The sequence below is a fragment of the Patella vulgata genome, chromosome 5 (assembly GCF_932274485.2).
Source record: "Patella vulgata chromosome 5, xgPatVulg1.2, whole genome shotgun sequence".
NCBI lineage: Eukaryota > Metazoa > Mollusca > Gastropoda > Patellidae > Patella > Patella vulgata.
The window spans coordinates 71,516,899-71,536,469 of NC_065883.2; the positions used below are offsets into that span (position 1 = coordinate 71,516,899).

General features: G+C 36.6%; 2 protein-coding genes across 4 annotated transcripts in view; one reads left to right on the forward strand and one right to left on the reverse strand.

Moving 5' to 3' along the window:
• Positions 1 to 208: 208 nt before the first annotated feature.
• Positions 209 to 14,026, reverse strand: LOC126821915 (rho GTPase-activating protein 11A). 2 transcript variants are annotated; one of them, XM_050550535.2, is made up of 9 exons: positions 13,818 to 14,026; positions 12,586 to 12,674; positions 11,326 to 11,422; positions 9,462 to 10,032; positions 7,798 to 8,023; positions 7,063 to 7,145; positions 6,043 to 6,121; positions 3,759 to 3,864; positions 209 to 2,887 (listed from the first exon to the last, which is right to left on the reverse strand). In XM_050550535.2, exons 1-9 carry the CDS (start codon positions 13,959 to 13,961, stop codon positions 359 to 361), a joined length of 3,924 nt encoding a protein of 1,307 aa, XP_050406492.1. In that variant the 5' UTR covers positions 13,962 to 14,026; the 3' UTR covers positions 209 to 358. The 2 variants fall into 2 exon arrangements, with proteins under 2 accessions (XP_050406492.1, XP_050406491.1); XM_050550534.2 differs by having other exon boundaries at positions 6,043 to 6,193.
• Positions 14,027 to 14,146: 120 nt separating this feature from the next.
• Positions 14,147 to 19,571, forward strand: part of LOC126821919 (ras guanyl-releasing protein 3) — a 70,361-nt gene continuing 64,936 nt past the window's right edge. For both annotated transcript variants that reach the window (XM_056100784.1, XM_050550547.2), the window contains exon 1: positions 14,147 to 14,485. The gene's annotated coding sequence lies outside the window, so the exon portion shown is untranslated. The remainder of the gene's footprint in view (positions 14,486 to 19,571) is intronic.

Sequence of the window (19,571 nt, forward strand, 5' to 3'; positions counted from 1 at the left end):
GCAATAAAGTAAGTTCATAGCTGTGTTTTTCTTTATTTAGTTTGAGTCGTTCTATGTGTCTATGCCTAGTCTGTGTCTACGACTGTATGCCATGTTTTTATTTTGCAAAATTCAAATATTTTCCATATATATTTAGCCAGTTGTCCCACTATTTTTTTATGTGTTCCAAAGTGTGCCGTTGGCTAAAAAAGCTTGAGAACCACTGCAACAGAGCTAACAAATCTTTAATCTTACATGGGTGAGAACAATTTGTAAATGAATAATAAAAACAGAAATAGCAAGTCAGATGGCACAATAAGTACGAGTAAGTTAAAGATGTTAAAAACAGATTTAAAACAATAAGATATGGATTGTCTATTTAAATATTTCCAACGTCTGTTTGTAAATGCTGGGGTATGGAGGATAATACTGGTTTTCCATCAGATTTCCGCGATGGTGACGATTTGTTTGATTGACGAGCTGTGTGTCTTCGAGGGGAACCTGGAGAGACTAGACGTTTGACAGGCTTATTGGGAGAAATGCATTTTGATTTAGGCGTTTGAGAAAATCGTAGAATCTGTCTGGGCGTCAAGCCTCCTGCTGTGCGTAAAACGACATAGTCTCCAATTTCTTCATCCGATTTGGGAAGTTTTAATTCAGACATCTTTGACTGATTTTGTTCTTTAGCAACTACATTCCCACAATCCTTCAGTGCCGACCGTTGAGGTGTGCAAACTTCATTAATAGTTTCCATTAAAGAACAGCTCAATTCAATCTGTTGTCCCTTAAATGATGTTTTGATAGTCGCGTCGTCAGAACTTTCTTCCAATTGATCGTTATTTGATTGAGTCGACTCTGTTTTTGGAGAGAAAACTTCATCACCAGATTCTCCCGATTCTGACATAGGCGAAATCGTCGAAAAGTCTGAATAAGAATCGGTACTTAAGGTGCTGATAGAAATACTTGAATTTGTTTCGGATACGGAACTGGTAGCCACGGAACAATCAGACTTAGATCTGTCCGTGTGATACGTACTGGGACGTTCCGCTGGCTTCACAAATTCAAAATCTGAATTATTGTCCGTAACAGTGCTTGAAGATTTTAGTAAATTTGTTGAAATAGGTACTTTTGCTACACCTCTGGATAACGCGCCCCGTTCTTTAGCCATTAAAGCAATTTCTCTAAATTTGGCCGCCTGTTGATCAGTTTTAGCAAATATTGTTGGAATCCTAATTGGTGACATACCTCGTTTTCGTGTCGTGGAATTTGGAAAGCGGTAAGGTGACACAAATTTATCTTTAGAATCAACTGACTGTTCGAGGTTTTTAACATTTTCTGCGACCTTTCCACAATTCGACTGCTGGATATTCAGGATACTGTCGTGTTTAGGAAGGCTGGTATTGGCTCTCTTAATAATCGCAGACGGACATTCTGTCATCACATCAGCCTCTTCACTAGTCTCCACCTCCATTGTCTCTTCTGCTACTTCTGATAAACCATGACTTCTGCTTTGCTTCATTTCTTCATTGTCCAATTCAGATTTCATATCGACCAGACTACCCATGTTGATGGAGCATCTGCTCGATTGATCTCGGCAAAAGGATTTTGTTGGAGATTTCACCGGTACTTGGATATCCTCCGTACTTCTCGCCACCTTCCCTTCTGACATAAATCCAGCGCGAGCCAGGAGTTTATGGGTCTCTTTACTGATCTGCAGATTAGGTTTTATGTTGGGCGCTGGACGATTGAAACTCGTACAATACATACTCTGGGATCGCACCACTTGGCATTTTGGCGCAGCATTTTGTAAATCGTATGAAGAAATCGATTTCATGGGCGCCATGTTTTGTCCTGTAGGTTGTTTACTGACATTCGATTCATCTAGCTCCACTCTTGTATGATTCATCGAGGAATCAACAAGCATGCTCTCTTCAATGAATGCCGTATCCAAGGACGATTTTGGGTGAGCCGTTGTTAACATGGTGTCATCAAGTAATGATCCTTTTCCACTGTCGGTTGATACGCTTCTTTCCATTTTAACATGATGGCTGCTGGCCTCGGAACTCTCCGACACAGAACTTATTAAACTATCTGTACTGTCACTCGATTTGATCTTTTTATATTGAGGATGATGAGGTACTAACATTGGCTTACCTCCCTTGGGTACAAAAATAACAGTGTTGCCAGAAATTGTGGAAAAGCCAGTGTCAGATTCATCCAAATCGTACGCTTTATCTGATTGAGGTGGAGCCATGATCTTTTGTTGCGAGTTAGTTGATATCTGAGAAACTGAAGAGCCAATTGATGTCCCAGATAAGCTTTTTATGGAAGCCGAATCTGCATTTCGTCTGTTTTGCACTTCCATAGCTTGTTGACACGTCATCGCATTTTCAGAGACTGTCGGTACTACTAAGGGAATAGGATTTCCAATGTCCGATTTGTCAAAACTTCTTCGCAACTTTTTCAAATCACATGGTTTACCTTTTAGCAATCCATTCGTAATTGTATTTGGAGCCCCTCGTTTAAGATTTTGTAACTTATTGAGCATCGCATGATCCGCTGAGAGTGATCTTCGGGATGGTTTCTTTGGAGATTTATCAGCAGTTGGATCAGATGAGGACGCTTGGGCATTTCTCTGTAAACTTCGACCGCGGTCTTGCGTCGCTTCTGATCTCTCAAAGTCATTTTCAGCACCATCCATTATAAATCCTTCGTTCAACGAATTTGCTTGCGAAAGAACCGAAATATCAGGTAACGAAGGTGATGTGGGTAATCGTCCGGAGAGCGGAGAATCTAAATGGGATTGTTTGTGGATTCTGTCTACAATATCTTGTGGAGATGAGTCTGGTGGACTCGCAAGACGTTCACCAATATTACTAGATGTGGATGATGAAAGAGCTTCAGAATCCTGAAATGCAATAAAAATCAAAGTTATATTTCAAACAAAGATAATGTGAAAAATATTCAGATATACCGGTCATAGTTCTATGGAGAGAGAGAGAGAGAGTCTACATGAGAGAGAGAGATTTGGGTTTTAAAGGTCCACTCGACACAAACTAGGTCATTTCGGGACTAACACATAGTTTAATTTTATTTCAATAATTCACTTGCATTTAGGGGGTCTTTGGCAGGGGGAGGAAACCAGAGGACCCAGAGAACAGGCAAGGCAACCCTACACCTTGTCACGTACGAGTGGGGAATTGAAACCCTGCCACTTGACTCAATGACAGACCTGCTGATCAAATGTGCACACAACTAACCATTCAGCTACCCAACCCCCCTCATTCTATGAAATACAATTCCTATTTATTACTGAGCAACGTTTCGACTAGGTTTCTCTCTTCTCTAGTCTTTATCTAGCATTCCTGTTAAATTATTAAAGGCCACATAAACTACATTTAGATAATGAATGAAAAAGTTCTACTGTAATTAGCAAAACACTGTCACCATACTATAGAGAGATTAAAGGTGATATTAGTTGCCCCTGGGTACATTTTGACAAGGCGGGTTGGGTGGTCGAGTGATATAATGAGTTGTGCTATATGAACAACTCCTATTTCAAATTTCAATTTTAAGGGAGCTTTCAAGTGCTTCTTTAATAGAAATTTGGCCCTGACGACAGTGCTATGGGTGTCCCACCCGAAAGACTACCCACTTTTCATTGCCAGCCCTACATCCTGCACCACTGAAACAAGGCTGGAAAATGCAGAACTTTAACTATACTAGTAAGAGCAGTAAAAGACCTGATGAATCTGCCTACATGAACTACATGCACTTACCTTATCACTCTTACTACCACTAAGTCGTCTAAATATATTCTTTCCTTTAGGTTTTTTAATAGAACCTGTAGATATATTACTACTATTACTAGTATTAGCTGGATTACTGAAATATACAAATATCTTAATTTACTTATAACCATGCATTTATTGAGTTCAGTTTAGAGGGAGAGAGAGAAAAAAAAAGGATAACGAAAAGGGAATATGTTGAAAATTCAGTCTGAGCCGAGTTATCGCCGATAGAAGAACAGTGTAGTCTCAATTGTCATTATTGACATTGTTAAAATAATAAACAAAGTCTCAATTATCCATATTTAAATCAAATTATTAACTGTCAATCGTATTGAAATCTGTTGAAAATCGCAAGCATTCGATGGCATCGAGAGTTGATTATGGTCTTGATAAGTTAATAAATGTCTAATCAATAATTTATAAACATTTAAGTCATAAAGAAATATATGCAATGAGCAGATTTAGCTTTTGAATAATGCATCGTTAACAAAACAAATGAAATGGGGTTTAACGTCCTACTGTTCTGCTCCTATACTGGGCTAATGAAGATGGGCTATGAGGGAAATTTTGCCCGGGCAGCGGCACTATCGCCTACTCTTATATCGAATTCCAACTGCCAAGGGATCTTTTACATGCATTCCAATGTATACACAGGCCATTGGTTTTCCGCATCATCCAAAGGACTAGACAGCTGTCCTTGACAGGCCCTCTGTTCTGCACCACTGACAAGGGGAAACCACATTGGAAAATCCCCATGAACTTTCTCAGCCAATGCAGGGATCGAACACGTGACCTCCAGGCTAGCAAGCCAGCATCTAACCCCCCTAACCACCGTGGCTCCCTTTTAAGAAAACAAAACCAAATATGTCCCAGAATGATATTCAACTTGTTCCATGTCTTGTACTGTAGTATAAACTTATAAGATGCATTATGTAAGAATTCTGGCCGTTCTTGCTCTAATATATATATATATTGCAAGTTTCATTCAAATTACTTTATTCTAAGTGGGTGTTTACATGTAAGATTTCTGGCCATTTTTACTATAATGGTTAAATTATATATTGCAAGTTTCATTCAAATTACTTTGTTCCGAGTGAAGTTATGGGTGTTTTACAAGATATAGTGTAGATTGTTGATTATCAGAGCAACGGTACTTGACAATCGAGTCTACGTGTAAGTCTCTATTATCAATTTTATCATTAAATTTTAAATCTTGCAGGTGTCCTAAATCATTTAAATCTTATCCATCCGATGGTCTAGAAAGTTGATTATAGGCTTGTTTATTTATGTGAATAAATGTCTAAATAATAGTTTATAAAACTTTTGAAGTCAAAAGAAAGCCCTGCAATCTGAGGCACATTTTACTCTTACATAATGTTCATGAAATAAAGAAATATCCTTGAAGCAAAAAATAAACAACTATCTAATACTATACTGGACATTTCCGGAATTAACTTCCTAAATCTTAATGAGGCATAAAGTTTATATTGCCTGGGGACATAAACCATTGGTGTGAAGGAGTTGCCTAAGGTTTTAAACTAAGCCATCATTGTTTTTAAACCCAGAGGATATTTAGGGTAATTAATTATAAACAAGCACCTGTTCTCCATAAATTAAAAAATGGGTAGATAGGCCAAACTAGAAAAAAAGGTTCTGGTTTTCAGATAATCCATCCAAAAAATCTTATCAGGGAGGGAGGTTTTTATTATTTTGTTTTTATTTTGTCAACTGCTAAATCAATTCTCATAAAGTTAAACACTTATGATTATCCAGTATCATTTATGATTGTCATGAACATTTATCAGGGTTATGTACTTGACAACTGAGTCTATAGCACACTTTGGGGATGCTCGATTGAACATTCTGTAATTGAATTCTGTTAAACCAAAAAATAGTGAGTGAAAATGCGACGACTGTATGAGAAAATATCTCAACCAACCATGACAGCTAAAACATATTCGTTGTGCTTAATTACGTCACGATTCTACTCACACCATCTCAGTTGTCAGGACTGACAGAACTGTTACTCGGAATTCTGCGTCACACGCAGAATTTTCCCGACTAACAATCGAGCCTCACCTTCCAGTTTCAATGGTTTGTAACCAGTAGAAAATAATGCAAGTGCAGTAATTATTGAGAGATTTTACTACATTTCAAATTAAATGGACAGTGAGGGTATTTCGTGCATTTCACCATCTTGCCAGACACGCCGTAAACACGGATGTTTCAAACAACACTGAATTCAATACAGAATAAGATGGTATGTACTTACGAGACAGTTTTCTTACTGCTACCAGGACTGAAGAGGAACTTCTTTCTGGGAGTTTTCATATCTTTGGCAGACGGGGTGGCTGTAAAGTTAGGTAAAGTACTTTCACTAAACGCAATACTTGGGGTATCAATAGTCCCTAATTTCTTCATTTCTGAAAATTTAACAGGTCTTACAGGACTCAAGAGATTAAAGACAAAGCTAATCTAGTTTCTAACTAACAAATCTATTTCAAGTAATTCTAGTACCATGTTTGTTGCTATATCCGAGCCATGTTATAGTTGATCATTCATCATTAGAAATTTGAATGAGAGAAAGCCATTAGGCCATTTCGGGACTAACACATGTTTCAATTTTATTTCAATAACTCGCTTACGCATAGGGGTCATTAGCAGTGGGAGGAAACCAGAGGACCTGGAGAAAACCCACGAGGTTGGAGAGGCGACGTTACTGTCACGTACAAATGGGTAATCAAAACCACACAACTTGACTCAATGACAGACCTTATGATTAAAAGCGCACCATTCGGCCATCCAATCCCCCAGGAAGACTCATGAGGTTTGGCAGATGACCCTACTTTTTGTTGTCACTTACAACTATGAGCTTGAAACCACGCAATTTGACTCAATGACAGACTCTAATAACCTAAAACGCATGCGTTAAACCAGATGATAGGAAGGAAGTGAAAAAGTGCAATTCCTAAAATTCCTACTGCTCACAGAGATCCATTTACTTAATTCTTCGAGAATAGATCTCTGTCCTAAATGGCCACCATATCCAAACATTAGTATACAGTTTTGTAATGCATTTCTACTAATTTTCACATCTGTCATACATACAAACAATTAACAAAAATTTGTTCAATTTTATTAAATGGAAGCAGAATAGACACTTGAAGTATACTTAGTGTTTTCGACTAAAATCATTGAATTAGGACTTAAAATGTCGGTCAAGCCGAGCTAACTGTAGCTTAAGTTTCGTATGCAAAATTATTTATAAGACAATATATCATAGTGAACTCACCATTTATGTCCATTTTTCTAGCTGGTGTAAACGGTGTATTACCAAGAGTCGTCTGCTGGGGTAAATTTAATATAATAGCTTTCCTGTAAAATATATTTATATTGTCAGTCAAGTTTAATTGATAGCATGACGTTTAGGTCCTGTGACCTTTCGGACTCCACACAAACGCCAATTTGGACTCAGTGTGGCAACTTTTCGGACATACATAATGACTTTTCGGACTCGATAATAATGAGGTTTGAGACATATTTTTGTTGAGACCCAAAACGTCAGGACTGAAACATCATGTACCTGGTAATCGTTAGTTAGCAGGTGGGTGTTTTATTCAATCAAATTTCTGGTCACTGGTTCCCAATCGCGGACCCCATGGATATTTTTCATCTGCATTTACTTCATCCAGCTAGATGATTGCTATCCCTATTAATCTGACTTAACTATCAGCTAATGAAATTAATTCACTGAATTATACCTGGTTCATTTTTATTAACAGCATCCCTCCCCCCCCCCCCCCACACCCTTCTACCTTGCAGACCCTTGGGAAACAAGCAGATTGGAAAACAGTATTTGTGACAAAATGTTGACTCAACTTTAGTTTTAGAGGACATCCCAGTATACCTGTATCTGCTCATGTTCCTATAAATAACTTTCAAACAGATCTTATCATAAAATTTAATTAAAGCAAGAACAAATTTTGGGGGGGAATAGACAAGACTCTTTAATGCAATAAAATCTTACTTTTTTGTAGCTGAAAATGGAATGACCTCTCCTGAAGCTTTTCTTTTACGCATTACAACTGGCGTCGTCAGAGGATGTTCAGTTGCATTTTGGGAAATTGAACATTCATTAGCCGTAGTGTTGATGGAACAGGAACTACTCTGAGTTATGTTTCCTGTTTTAGCCTCTTTTCCATCCGTACTTCTTCGTAATTTAGCAATACCGTTAGCTATCGAACTTACAAATCCTGAAAAATATTGATATCATTGATTTAATTCATCATCACAGACAAATACACTGACAGGGGGAGAAAAGCGGAGGACCCATAGAAAACCCACAAGGTTGGACCAGCGGCCATACTCCTTGTCAAGCGGTGAATCGAAACCACGTCACTTCACTCAATGACGGGCCTTGTAATTTAAAGAGCATGTGTGAAACCATGTGGTTACACACATACACCCCCCAACCCCCTAATAAAGGGGCCATTTTCAAAAAAATGTAAACCAAAATATTTAACATGTACAGATTTAGATTTTCCCTTGGCTAAGGGCTAATATTGTATCGAATGTCTTATCCAATGAAAAAGCTGCATCCTTAAAATATTGCAAAAGTAGACCTATCATATTTTTCAGTTTATGAAGTTGGATTTGTGACAAAATTTATGATAAGGTGTTCAATCACCAGTACAAACGTTCAATAGAAATTAACATGAAGGTCTGAAATAAAATTAACATAGTATCTGGTAGGACTACATGTACACGTAAATAATGACCACCACAGTTCCCTAAAAAAAATTACAGGAAAGTTTTGAAGCTCATTTTCTAAACTGCCCGAAACTGCTTCTTAAACCGCCTCCACATGCTAGAGTCACATTTCTAAGTAGTACAGGGTCCTTAATTGTGTTGTCCTTAATACAGTTTACCATAGCCATTCACAACTCTTGGAAGTTTGGAGGGATAGAGGTCGAGACAGAGAGAGAAATGGGGTTTAATGTCCACTCGACACAAACTAGTTCATTTCGGGACTAACATATGGTTTAATTTTATTTCAATAATTCGCTTGTGCGTAGGGGTCTTTAGCAGTGTGAGGAAACCGGAGGACCCTGAGAAAACCCATGAGGTTGGACAGGCGACCCTACTCCTTGTCACGTACAACCGGGGATTGAAAACCATGCCAGTCGACTCAACTCCCCGGATAGAGATCGAGCAGTTGCTCTACTGTGACATCAATTCATTCAAAAAAACTTATAAAACAAAGTGTGTGAAAAATATGAAATAATGTCATTCTCCATTTAATTTCATGTGTATTTTGTGAGAGTGAATAACATCACTGATTCAAAGGAGATTAATCTTTAATATTCCCCAGATTTAGATTTAGGTGTGAGAGAGAGAGATGGGTTTAACGTCCACTCGATACAAAATAGGTTCAATTTTATTTCAATAATTCGCTTGTACGTAGGGGTCTTTAGCAGTGGGAGGAAACCGGAGGACCTGGTGAAAACCCACGAGGTTTGAAAGCCAACCCTACTCCTTGTCATGTACAACCGGGGAATCAAAACCACGCCAGTTGACTCAATGACAGACCTTATGATACAGCGCGCATGTGCTAACCATTCGGCCAACCAACGCCCCAGATTTAGGTGTACAATGTATGTGTATGTAAACTGATATTTAATTAATATAAACCTTGAAAAGATCCACTCCTTTTTCTCTTCTTTTCTTTCTTTCTACAATCTTTAGAATCTTCTAGCGTATTGTCATCGCTTGCATCGAGATCCTCTTCTCCGTAGATCTCCACCATCTTACACGTACGGGAGTACAGATCATCCGACACAAGTCCAACACATTCCGCATTCTTGATCAACAATTCTACGATCGCGGTCTGAATCTGAATCAATTTCTCTTCAGTGGAGTTCATTTTTTCACTCTTGCTATTAACATGCATGATGTTCGGTGCTAGCACGACAGCCAAATTGGCAACGTCCATTTTGTTTGTGTCAGAATGAAGAGCGATAAATGATAACAGCTTCATGGTGTATCTCAATGCGCTGAGATACTCTGACGGAAGAAGGAGACAGAGTAATAGAATGGCCTGGGAAGCTGTGTCCTCGTTACCGAGTTGGTAACATCGGACAAAGGTATCATGATAGACACTAGTAAACAGAGGTTCAGGTAACTCTCTATAAAACTGTTTTATAAGTCCTGTAACATCGTTCACATTCGCATCGGTAAAACATTTTCCTTCTTCTATTTGTTGCTAAAATAAATAAATTTTAAAAAGTTATTCTAGAGACAAATAATGGTGGTTATTTTATCCATTTTTACGATTAATCACAGCAGTTGTTGAACAGCAGATCAGATTGTAATTTGTTTAAAATCAGAGGCATCCAATGGCATCAAGAGTTGATTACGGTCTTGTCATGTTACAAAGTGTCAAATTAATAATTTATATATAATACTAGAAGAATGCCCGGCTTCGCTCGGGGGTCATAACTCCGAAACCGGAAGTGGTAGACTAACGCCACCTGGCCTATGTAACTCCCCGGTCCGAGCTACCCCTATACCCCAAATTTCAGACTCGGGGCAGACCTAGTGTAGCTGCCAACCCCGAACAGACAGACAAACGACAGTCACAAATATTAGTATAGATTTAAGGCCTTAATAAAGTCCTGCAATAAGCAGATTTAGCCCTTGCATAATACCTGTTTAAGTTAGAAAATATGCTATTCAGAACATGACATAACATAGTTTATTATTAATAAACACAAAAACATAATATGGAACACACTTACTCTTTTAATTAAAGCGACATTTCGTTGAGGGTTCTCTAGAAAACGTAGAGAAAACCCTCAATGAAACGTTGCTTTAATTAAACTAGTAATTGTGTTCCATATTTATGTTTTTGTTTTTATTACTTGTGTCAATTGCTAATTATCGCTCAAAGAAGACAGTTTATTATTGTGTTCTTCAATTTATTTGGGTCAAATCGCTTTGCATTAATTGAGAAAGATGCATTTATTTTTAGTAGAGGGCATCGCTCATGAACTCTGTCTTGATGTCAACAAGCATGTGTTGGTGGGACAGAGATACATATACATATACTTTACACTACAACTCAGGAATAGTGTAGTTGTGCTGTTTTACTCTGTGTTGAGTAATTAACAGACTAATTTTAAAAGTCCTCAACACCACTCTGAAAATAAACAGTTGTAAACTCAACACTCATTATCTAATCTAGACAGACCATTTTAAACGTACACGACACTCGGAACCCAATACATGTAGTTTTCGATGATTCTCAACGAATTTGAACAATTTGTCAACAGTTGTTTGAAACGAAATGAAATGAAATACAGAAGCTCCTGCTAAAAGAGCACAACTACATGTACATACCTGAGTTGTAGTGTTATTTGCTTCACATCTATTTAGAATTTCATTATGTACTAGTTTAGAGTTACCTGTACACAGTTATAGGATTTTGCACGATCAGACTTAGTTACCTGTACACTGTTACAGGATTGTGCCTGATCAGATTTAATATTACTATTACCTTTAATTCTTTTTGTCTGCTGATAGCTCCAGATTTCCTAAATATACCTTCCTGATTAACATTATTAACAATTACTTCTTCAGCATCTACCAAAAACCTGGTGGGGAAAAATACAATGTGATTAATATACTTGACCTGAATATAGAGAGAGAGAGAGTTTAACGTCCACTCGACACAAACTAGGTCATTTCGGGACTAACATATGGTTTAATTTTAATTTGATTGGGCGTAGGGGTCTTTAGCAGTGGGAGGAAAATGGAGGACCCGGAGAAAAACCACGAGGTTGGACAGGCAACCCTACTCCTTGTCACGTACAACCGGGGAATCGAAACCATGACAAATGATAGACTTTATGATACAACGTGCACACGCTAACCATTCAGCCATCCACCCCCCCCTGACCTGAATGTAAGTTGGCCTTTGGGTTTGTGGAATAATTGAGCTCACTAATCTGGTTTTTGTTTTCCAATGACAGGATGCCAGTTAACTATTCAGTGCCTGGATTGCAATCATCTACACTTGACTGCGTGATCTTCGGCACACTGATCCGCAGTGAAGATTTGCTTGGCCGCGACAATCACTGATAAGGATGACATTGATGCGGCTTAATAAGCTAGAAATATTAACTTTTTTCCTGCGACAAATTAAATTCTAAAACATTTTTTGTATATATTGGAAAAATAAATAAAGGCGTTTGACGTATTTGTAGGTAAAAATTATTTCCGATTTAGTGTAAATGGGTATTAAATTGACTAAAATGCAGCATTCTCTCCGAAGCAGTTATGTCTTATGTAAACAATGCACGCGCCATTCAGCCAATGATTCACACCGCGTGCTGTGACAGCACGTGTTAAGGCAGTCATCTATGACAGAGATATTATACGAGACTCGTAATTCTCTGTGAAACAGATTGGATCTTCGGATCTTCCGGTACATGTATAAACAATGCTATAACAAGTGCAACAGTTACAAGTCTTTTGGCAGGGAGCACCATCTAGTTGTTTGGATGGTACAAAAAATCAAGGTCCTGTGTAAATTGTACATGTTAATGTGTCTGTGTAAAAGAAAATTTGACTGACAAATGGAATTTGAAATAAGTGTAGGTTGCAGCACTGTTGTATGGGCCAAATTTCCCTCATAGCACATACATGTATGTATTATTACTGTAGCCTTCTGCCACTACTGGTCTTTTATATTGAAAGTTTGAAGCTTATTACTAATGCTTTATAAAATTGATGTTGAAAAGGTCAAGAGACTTACTTTGGTACATATCCACAATCACTGACATAAACACAAGGAACATGAGAAAGATAATTTCCAAAAATATTACTAGCTGTCATCAAACCATCCTGAAAATAATAATTATTTCACAATAAATTTACTTCATTTCATTGCCAGTACTTGTCAGATACATGACATGGTACATGCTTGTACAATGAAAAAGACTTAGGCCAACATGACGCGAGACCAAAATGTCATGCTACCCATGTATAGCCTACACCCAGAAAATCTGGGGGCCATAGATATTCAGTACTAGAAATATAAAAAGTACCAATCTAGGTCATTTCGGGACTAACGCATGGTTCAATTACATTTCAATAATTCACTTCCACGTACACGTAGGGGTCTTTGGCAGTGGGCATAAACCGGAGGACCCACAGAAAACCCACGTTTGTCACGTACAACCGACGTGCTTGCTTTTAGCTACCATTGGGTGCCTTAAGTTTCATCTGGCAAACTTAATTTTTTTTATTACCACAGGTAATATAAGTTTACAACATCTTAAAAATAAGTTAATTTTATACTATTAACATAAATAATACACAGCCCAATCTAATGAAACAACTTTCGTTTATCAGGAAATAAATATTGTCAATTGAATAAAGTAAATCAAGCGTTGCTTTTATCATCTATTGATACAGAAATTCATAATTACGGTCTATATTAGTCGTGCGCAAATTCGATCAGGTTAGTACTTTGATTGGTCACGTCTTTATGAGGTAAAAATGTCAAATCTAAATTGTCGGGGAAAGCAATTTGATTAATTGTTGTTGGATGTGGCAGAAATGTTATAATAACAATAATCAATCATTGTTTTGAAGAAAAAAATTGTCAATTTTGCTTAGGCTATTTGAAGCCTGATGTGATTATCATCATTCACATTTTGGTTTGCCAGTTGGATCTACATTTGTATCTACCTACGTCATTTCTTCTTATCTCGAAACACGGGTTAATAATTTATACATGCTATGGCCCAAGTACAAGTAAAACATTTTAATTTTAAATTTAAAACTTTGGTGTGAAAACAATCATTCAATTACCAATAGGCCTAATATTTAATATTAACACGTAGGCCTAATGCTTGTTAGCAAATGTTATATAGTCACTAGTGTTTCAAAAGTCTACATCCAAAAAGTAGCCCTTGATCTTGACCACTGCTTTGTGTTATTGTCACCACTGTGGACTTTGTGGTCTAAACGGGCAACACCTACTTGATTTGGTCCTCGTGATGTGTTCAACTTTTTTGTCTTCTTGCTCTTCGGTAATTTGACCCCCTTTTCTCTTAAATCTTGTTCTGCAAGCTGCCGCAGTCTATTCACGTGGTCTATGGTGAAAATATTTCGATATCCTTCCATATTTGTGACATAGCATGCGAATTATTAGGATAGACAACAACACTTCTTTACAGCAAACTCGTAGACTCCATCTTGATCGGCTTCAAAACTCCCAGACTCACATCTGATTGGCTGGATTAATTGTGTCAATCAAAAGGTAAAGGGAGGTAAACGCGTGAGAAAATCCGGGAAAATAGTAAAATATTGGAAAAACTGCGTATTTTGACCTAGGTGTAGAGCATAAACTATATTCATAGAATTATTGATTGCATTGTTTATTCACATGAGACACCTATGTCTAGACCATAATTTGCAAAAAGTAGCCGTAATAACATGCGTAATCGCAGCTGTTTAGCTCGCATAACGTAGTAAAACAGCCGCAAATTTATCAGATATTCAGTTTAGCACTGTGTTGTCGTTTTGAGACCTGATTATTATGATTTTGACTCCCAGATGAGGCATATTATTTCCCCCGAAGAATTTTACGTTAATACAACCTGTTGCAAGGCCTAACATACAACGAATACGTTCAGATATTTGAAAAGGTAAGTAGTTATATTATGGGATATTTAACTGAATTACTAGAAATCAAGCTCGTTCTGCACTTTTAATTTCATCACTCGGCATGATCGCTAAGGCTATTGTTATGTAATTAACGGTTATTTGGCCTATCTTTACATGGATTATAGAGATAAATACCATGCGTTATGCCGCAGTTATTTTTTTTATATATTTCATAAGAATAGAGCCTACAAAGTAACTGATATTAATCAGCTATATTATTGCGTTTTGTTTTTATTTCGAACAACTGTGAATTATCATATATATTGCATATTAAATATGATTTACTGCACACTATATATCATAGCTATATCTACCATATAATTTACAACACATTTAGATATTGTAGATTTCTGCAATATGTCACCACTAGTGAATGAATTCTCTCTTTTTTTTTTGTAAGCTTTTGCAAAATTGTCATAAATATGATGTTATAAATGGTTGTTTTGAATAAGTTCATAATAAATGTACTTTAATTTCATTCAATCTGGACGCATTACATGCCAATCACCATGTAATATTATTTTCTTCGTAGATGTGTTGAAGAGTCAAATTAACAATGAGTCTAAATAAAAGAGAACAATTCTCTGATTTATTAATGTTTAGTTTTAGTGACAGTATTAAGAACTAAGTAGAGTGTACATATGTACCTCACTCAACAAGGGAGAGAAGAGAGAGAGAGAGAGAAAAAAAAAGGGGTTTAATGTCCACAAACTAGGTCATTTCGGGACTAACACATGGTTCAATTTTATTTCCATAATTCGCTTGCACGTAGGGGTCTTTAGCAGTAGGAGGAAATCGGAGAAAACCCACGAGGTTGGACAGGCAACCCTAATCCTTGTCACATACAACCGGGGAATCGAAACCCTGCCAATTTACGCAATGACAGACCTCATGACACAGCGTGCACATGCTAACCATTCGGCCATCCACACCCACCCCCCTCCACACTCAACGAGAAGTTGCTTTTATACTTTTTTATAAATTTCACTATGTTTACACCGGCATTAACCTGATTAAAATACAGACCTATTGGCTAATCCCTCACTTCAACCAGAACGCCAGTAATGTAACAACTGTTCCAGATCCTAGTGCAGTAATGACAAGTAAAAAAAATTTTGAACTATAAAAACAAAACGAAATAGGATTGCACCAAATTTTTTGGTTTTCATTCACATGCAATACATATCATAACATGACCCATATATCAGGATCCCTTGACAGTGTAGGCCATAACGCCTCTCTCCAGGAAAAATTTCCCTATGGCACACTGTATGGCGTATGCCCGTTGGCCTTAACCCAGTTGGAGCAGAACAGTAGAACGTTAAACCCCATTTAATTTCATTTCTTTTCTATTCATCCAATGAACCTTGTTTGACACATGCGCCAGGTGTAGACTGTCCCTGCTCTAGACACAGTCAAACTTGTTAATGTATGGATTGTTGATTTGAATTATTTGAATTTTTTCTGCGATGCTACAAATATATTTATATATACATTGTTGACTGATATTTGGATTTCTGATCTGAATTGTTTGAATTTTTTCTGCGATGCTACAAAAATATTTTTATATACATTGTTAACTGATATTTGGATTGTTGATCCAAATTGTTTGAATTTCTTTCTGCGATGCTACAAAAATATTTTTATATACATTATATGTTGTTGACTGATATTTAGATTGTTGATTCGAATTGTTTGAATTTTTTCTGCGATGCAAAAAAATATCATGTCGATAACTGTCAATCTTTATAGAGAGAGAGAGAAATGGGGTTTAACGTCCACTCGACACAAACTAGGTCATTTCAGGAGTAACATATGGTTTAATTGTATTTACATAATTCGCTTGCGCGTAGGGGTCTATAGCAGTGGGAGGAAACCGGAGGCCCCAGAGAAAACCCACGAAGTTGGACAGGCGACCCTACTCCTTGCCACGTACAACCGGGGATTAGAAACAATGCCAGTCGACTCAATGACAGACTTTATGATACAGCACGCACGTGCTAACCATTCGGCCATCCAACCCCCCATCAATGTTTATAAGTTGTTTATAATAATTGTGCTGAAATATTTAAATACTGATGGCAAGAATCAGAATCTGTTAAACATTTGCGATTTTATTTTTGTTTTTGTTGTCCATAAAGATTTATTTACATTCCTAATTTGTAAAGGTTTACATGTACATCATTCTTATCATGTTTGGTTAATCAAAAACAAGGTCGACATCTAGTTGTCTGGATGGGACAAAAAATTAAGGTCCTGTGTACACATTGGCATGTGCTTAAAAGAACATTGACAGTTATAATTAAGAGTAGTTCGTAGCGCCACTGACCGTCAAAATTTTCCACCGTCTGATTAAAACACAGATTCTATCGTTTCGTTTTTATAGTTCAAAATTTCGTTTTACTTGTCTTTACTACACTAGGATCTGGAAGAGTTGTTATCATTGACGTGTTCTGAATGGTGTGAGCGCTTAGCCAATGAAACAGTCTGTTAAGCCGAGCTTTAGGCGTGTTTTGCACGGAACTGTGGGTAATCCACTTGTAACATCAATGCTGATTGATTGATCAAATGTCTGACGTCATAGGGTCAAAAGCCGCTCGTATGACCTCTGACGCGACATATCGTTACAACCTGTCAGATCTTCATGTAGTGTAGGCCATCGAAAGTATAAAAAAACAAAACGAAATATAGATCTGTATTGTAATCAGATTGAATTTTCCAGGTAGCACACTGCACGCCATACACCCGTCTGCATTAGCTTAGTCGGCTGCAGAACATTTTCATTTATTAATCAAACACAGGTTACGATTTATTTATCAACAAAGGGGTTGGATGTCCGAATGGTTAGCATGTGCACGCTGTATCATAAGGTCTGTCATTGATTCAACTGGCATGGTTTCGATTTCCCGGTTGTACATGACAAGGAGTAGGATCACCTGTCCTCCCACTTCTAAAGACCCCTACTCGCAAGCAAATTATTGAAATAAAATTGAACCATAAAAAATAGTACAACAAACACAAACAAAATATTATTTAAATCTTGCTAGATTAAATTGTGCCTTCAATATTTTCTTTGAAAAAATATTTTTTACGGGGGCATAATATGAAATAGTTTTTTTTTTTTTTGCTCATAGATGCTGTGTTGTTATAGAGCTATTTAAATGTTGAAATGTTTAATGTCTTCTTAACACTTTTGCTATTAGTTTTGGCAGTAGACATATGTAAAAAAAAACATTTCTTTTTAAAAGTGAAATATGTACGTTTCTTTACCAAATAGGCGCAGTGTTGTTATAGATCTAAGTTAGATGTTGAAGTGTGTAGAATCTCCTTAACACTTTTGCTATTAATTTTGGCAGTAGATATTTCAAATAAACACTTCTTTTTAAAAGTGAAATAAGTACATTTCTTTACCAAATAGGCGCAGTGTTGTTATAGATCTAAGTTAGATGTTGAGATGTGTAATATCTCCTTCACACTTTTGCTATAACAGTAGACATAAAATAAACATTTTCTTAGACAATTTATTTTTCAGTATAAAATATGAAATAGATATGTATACATTTCTTCTTTACCATATTGTGCTGTGTTGTTCCAAATTAAAATTAGATCTAATTTAGATGTTGAAATGTGTAATGTCTGCACTTTCATAATAATATTTAATTTTAACAGTAGACATACATGTATGTATACATTTCTTTTTTTACCATATAGTGCTGTGTTTGTTATAGATCTAATTTAGATGTTGAAATGTGTAAAGTCTCTTTTTCACACTTTTCTATTTAATTTTAACAGTAGACATACGTAAAATAAATATTTAATCATCCCATACTTTGGTTACATAACACCACTTGTTTTATAACTGCTCTTTGATTAAATCAAAAAAAAAAGATGACAAGATCAGATTGAAAGATTTGTAATTCTTTTCTTTGTATAATAAAGGGCTTCCTCTCTGATATTCCTCTCCTCTATAATTACTAGGGTTAAATCTGCTTGACCTATTAATCAAGGGAATTAATTATGTTTTTTTATGCCCTCTCATGAACTCCTTTCTCTACAAACAATCTCGTCTGAATGATTTTTATCTTTTTGTGATTTTGTTGGTATTTCCATTGTTGTATTTCTGAGCAAATTAAATCATTAAAAAAAAAGGGAACTTTAGTAACAACGAATAAAAAAAAAGGGCTAATGAAAATATTTTCGAAAGAATGTGAGAGTCAACAAGTGCGGGTTGTTATCTGTGATGTGGGGAATGAGTGTAATGTTTATGTGAGAGCTGATTGGTTTGTTTTCATTTCGTGTTGCATTGTTTTTGGACAATCAAATTCTTTCCAAATATTTTGATACTATTTCAACAAAACATATATACTGTACAGACATCAAAGTCAATCATACTGGATTATTTTGCATAAGCCAAATATAATTTTTTTTTTTTTTGGTGGTGTGTACTTTTGATTCCAAGGTATGTCATTGAGTCAAATGTTTAGATCCTAAGGTCTGTCATTGAGTCAAATGGCGTTGTTTAGATCCCAAGGTCTGTCATTGAGTCAAGTGGTGTGATTTAGATCCCAAGGTCTGCCATTGAATCAAGTGGTATATTTTAGGTCCCAAGGTCTGTCATTGAGTCAAGTGGTGTGGTTTAGATCCAAGGTCTGTCATTGAGTCAAGTGGTGTTCTTTAGATCCCAAGGCCTGTAATTGAGTCAAGTGGTGTACTTTAGATCCAAAGGTCTGCCATTGAGTCAACCTCATGGGTTTTGTTAGGAAGAGACATTCTGCACACAGAGATCCATCTACTTGGTACTTTGAGAATAGATCTCTGCCATAAATGGCCGCCATATCCAAAAATTAGGATACTGTTTTGTAATGTGGTTCTTCTCTGTTGCACATCTGTCATACACACAAAGACTACATAAACATTTTCAATTTTATTAAATGAAAGCATATATAATAAATACATAATAAAATTCTTGAAGTATACTTCGTTTTTTCAACGAAAATTGTTGATTTAGAATTTAAAATGTCGGTCATCTAGTTTAGTGTCTGTTCTCAAGTGGAGTTAACTGTAGAC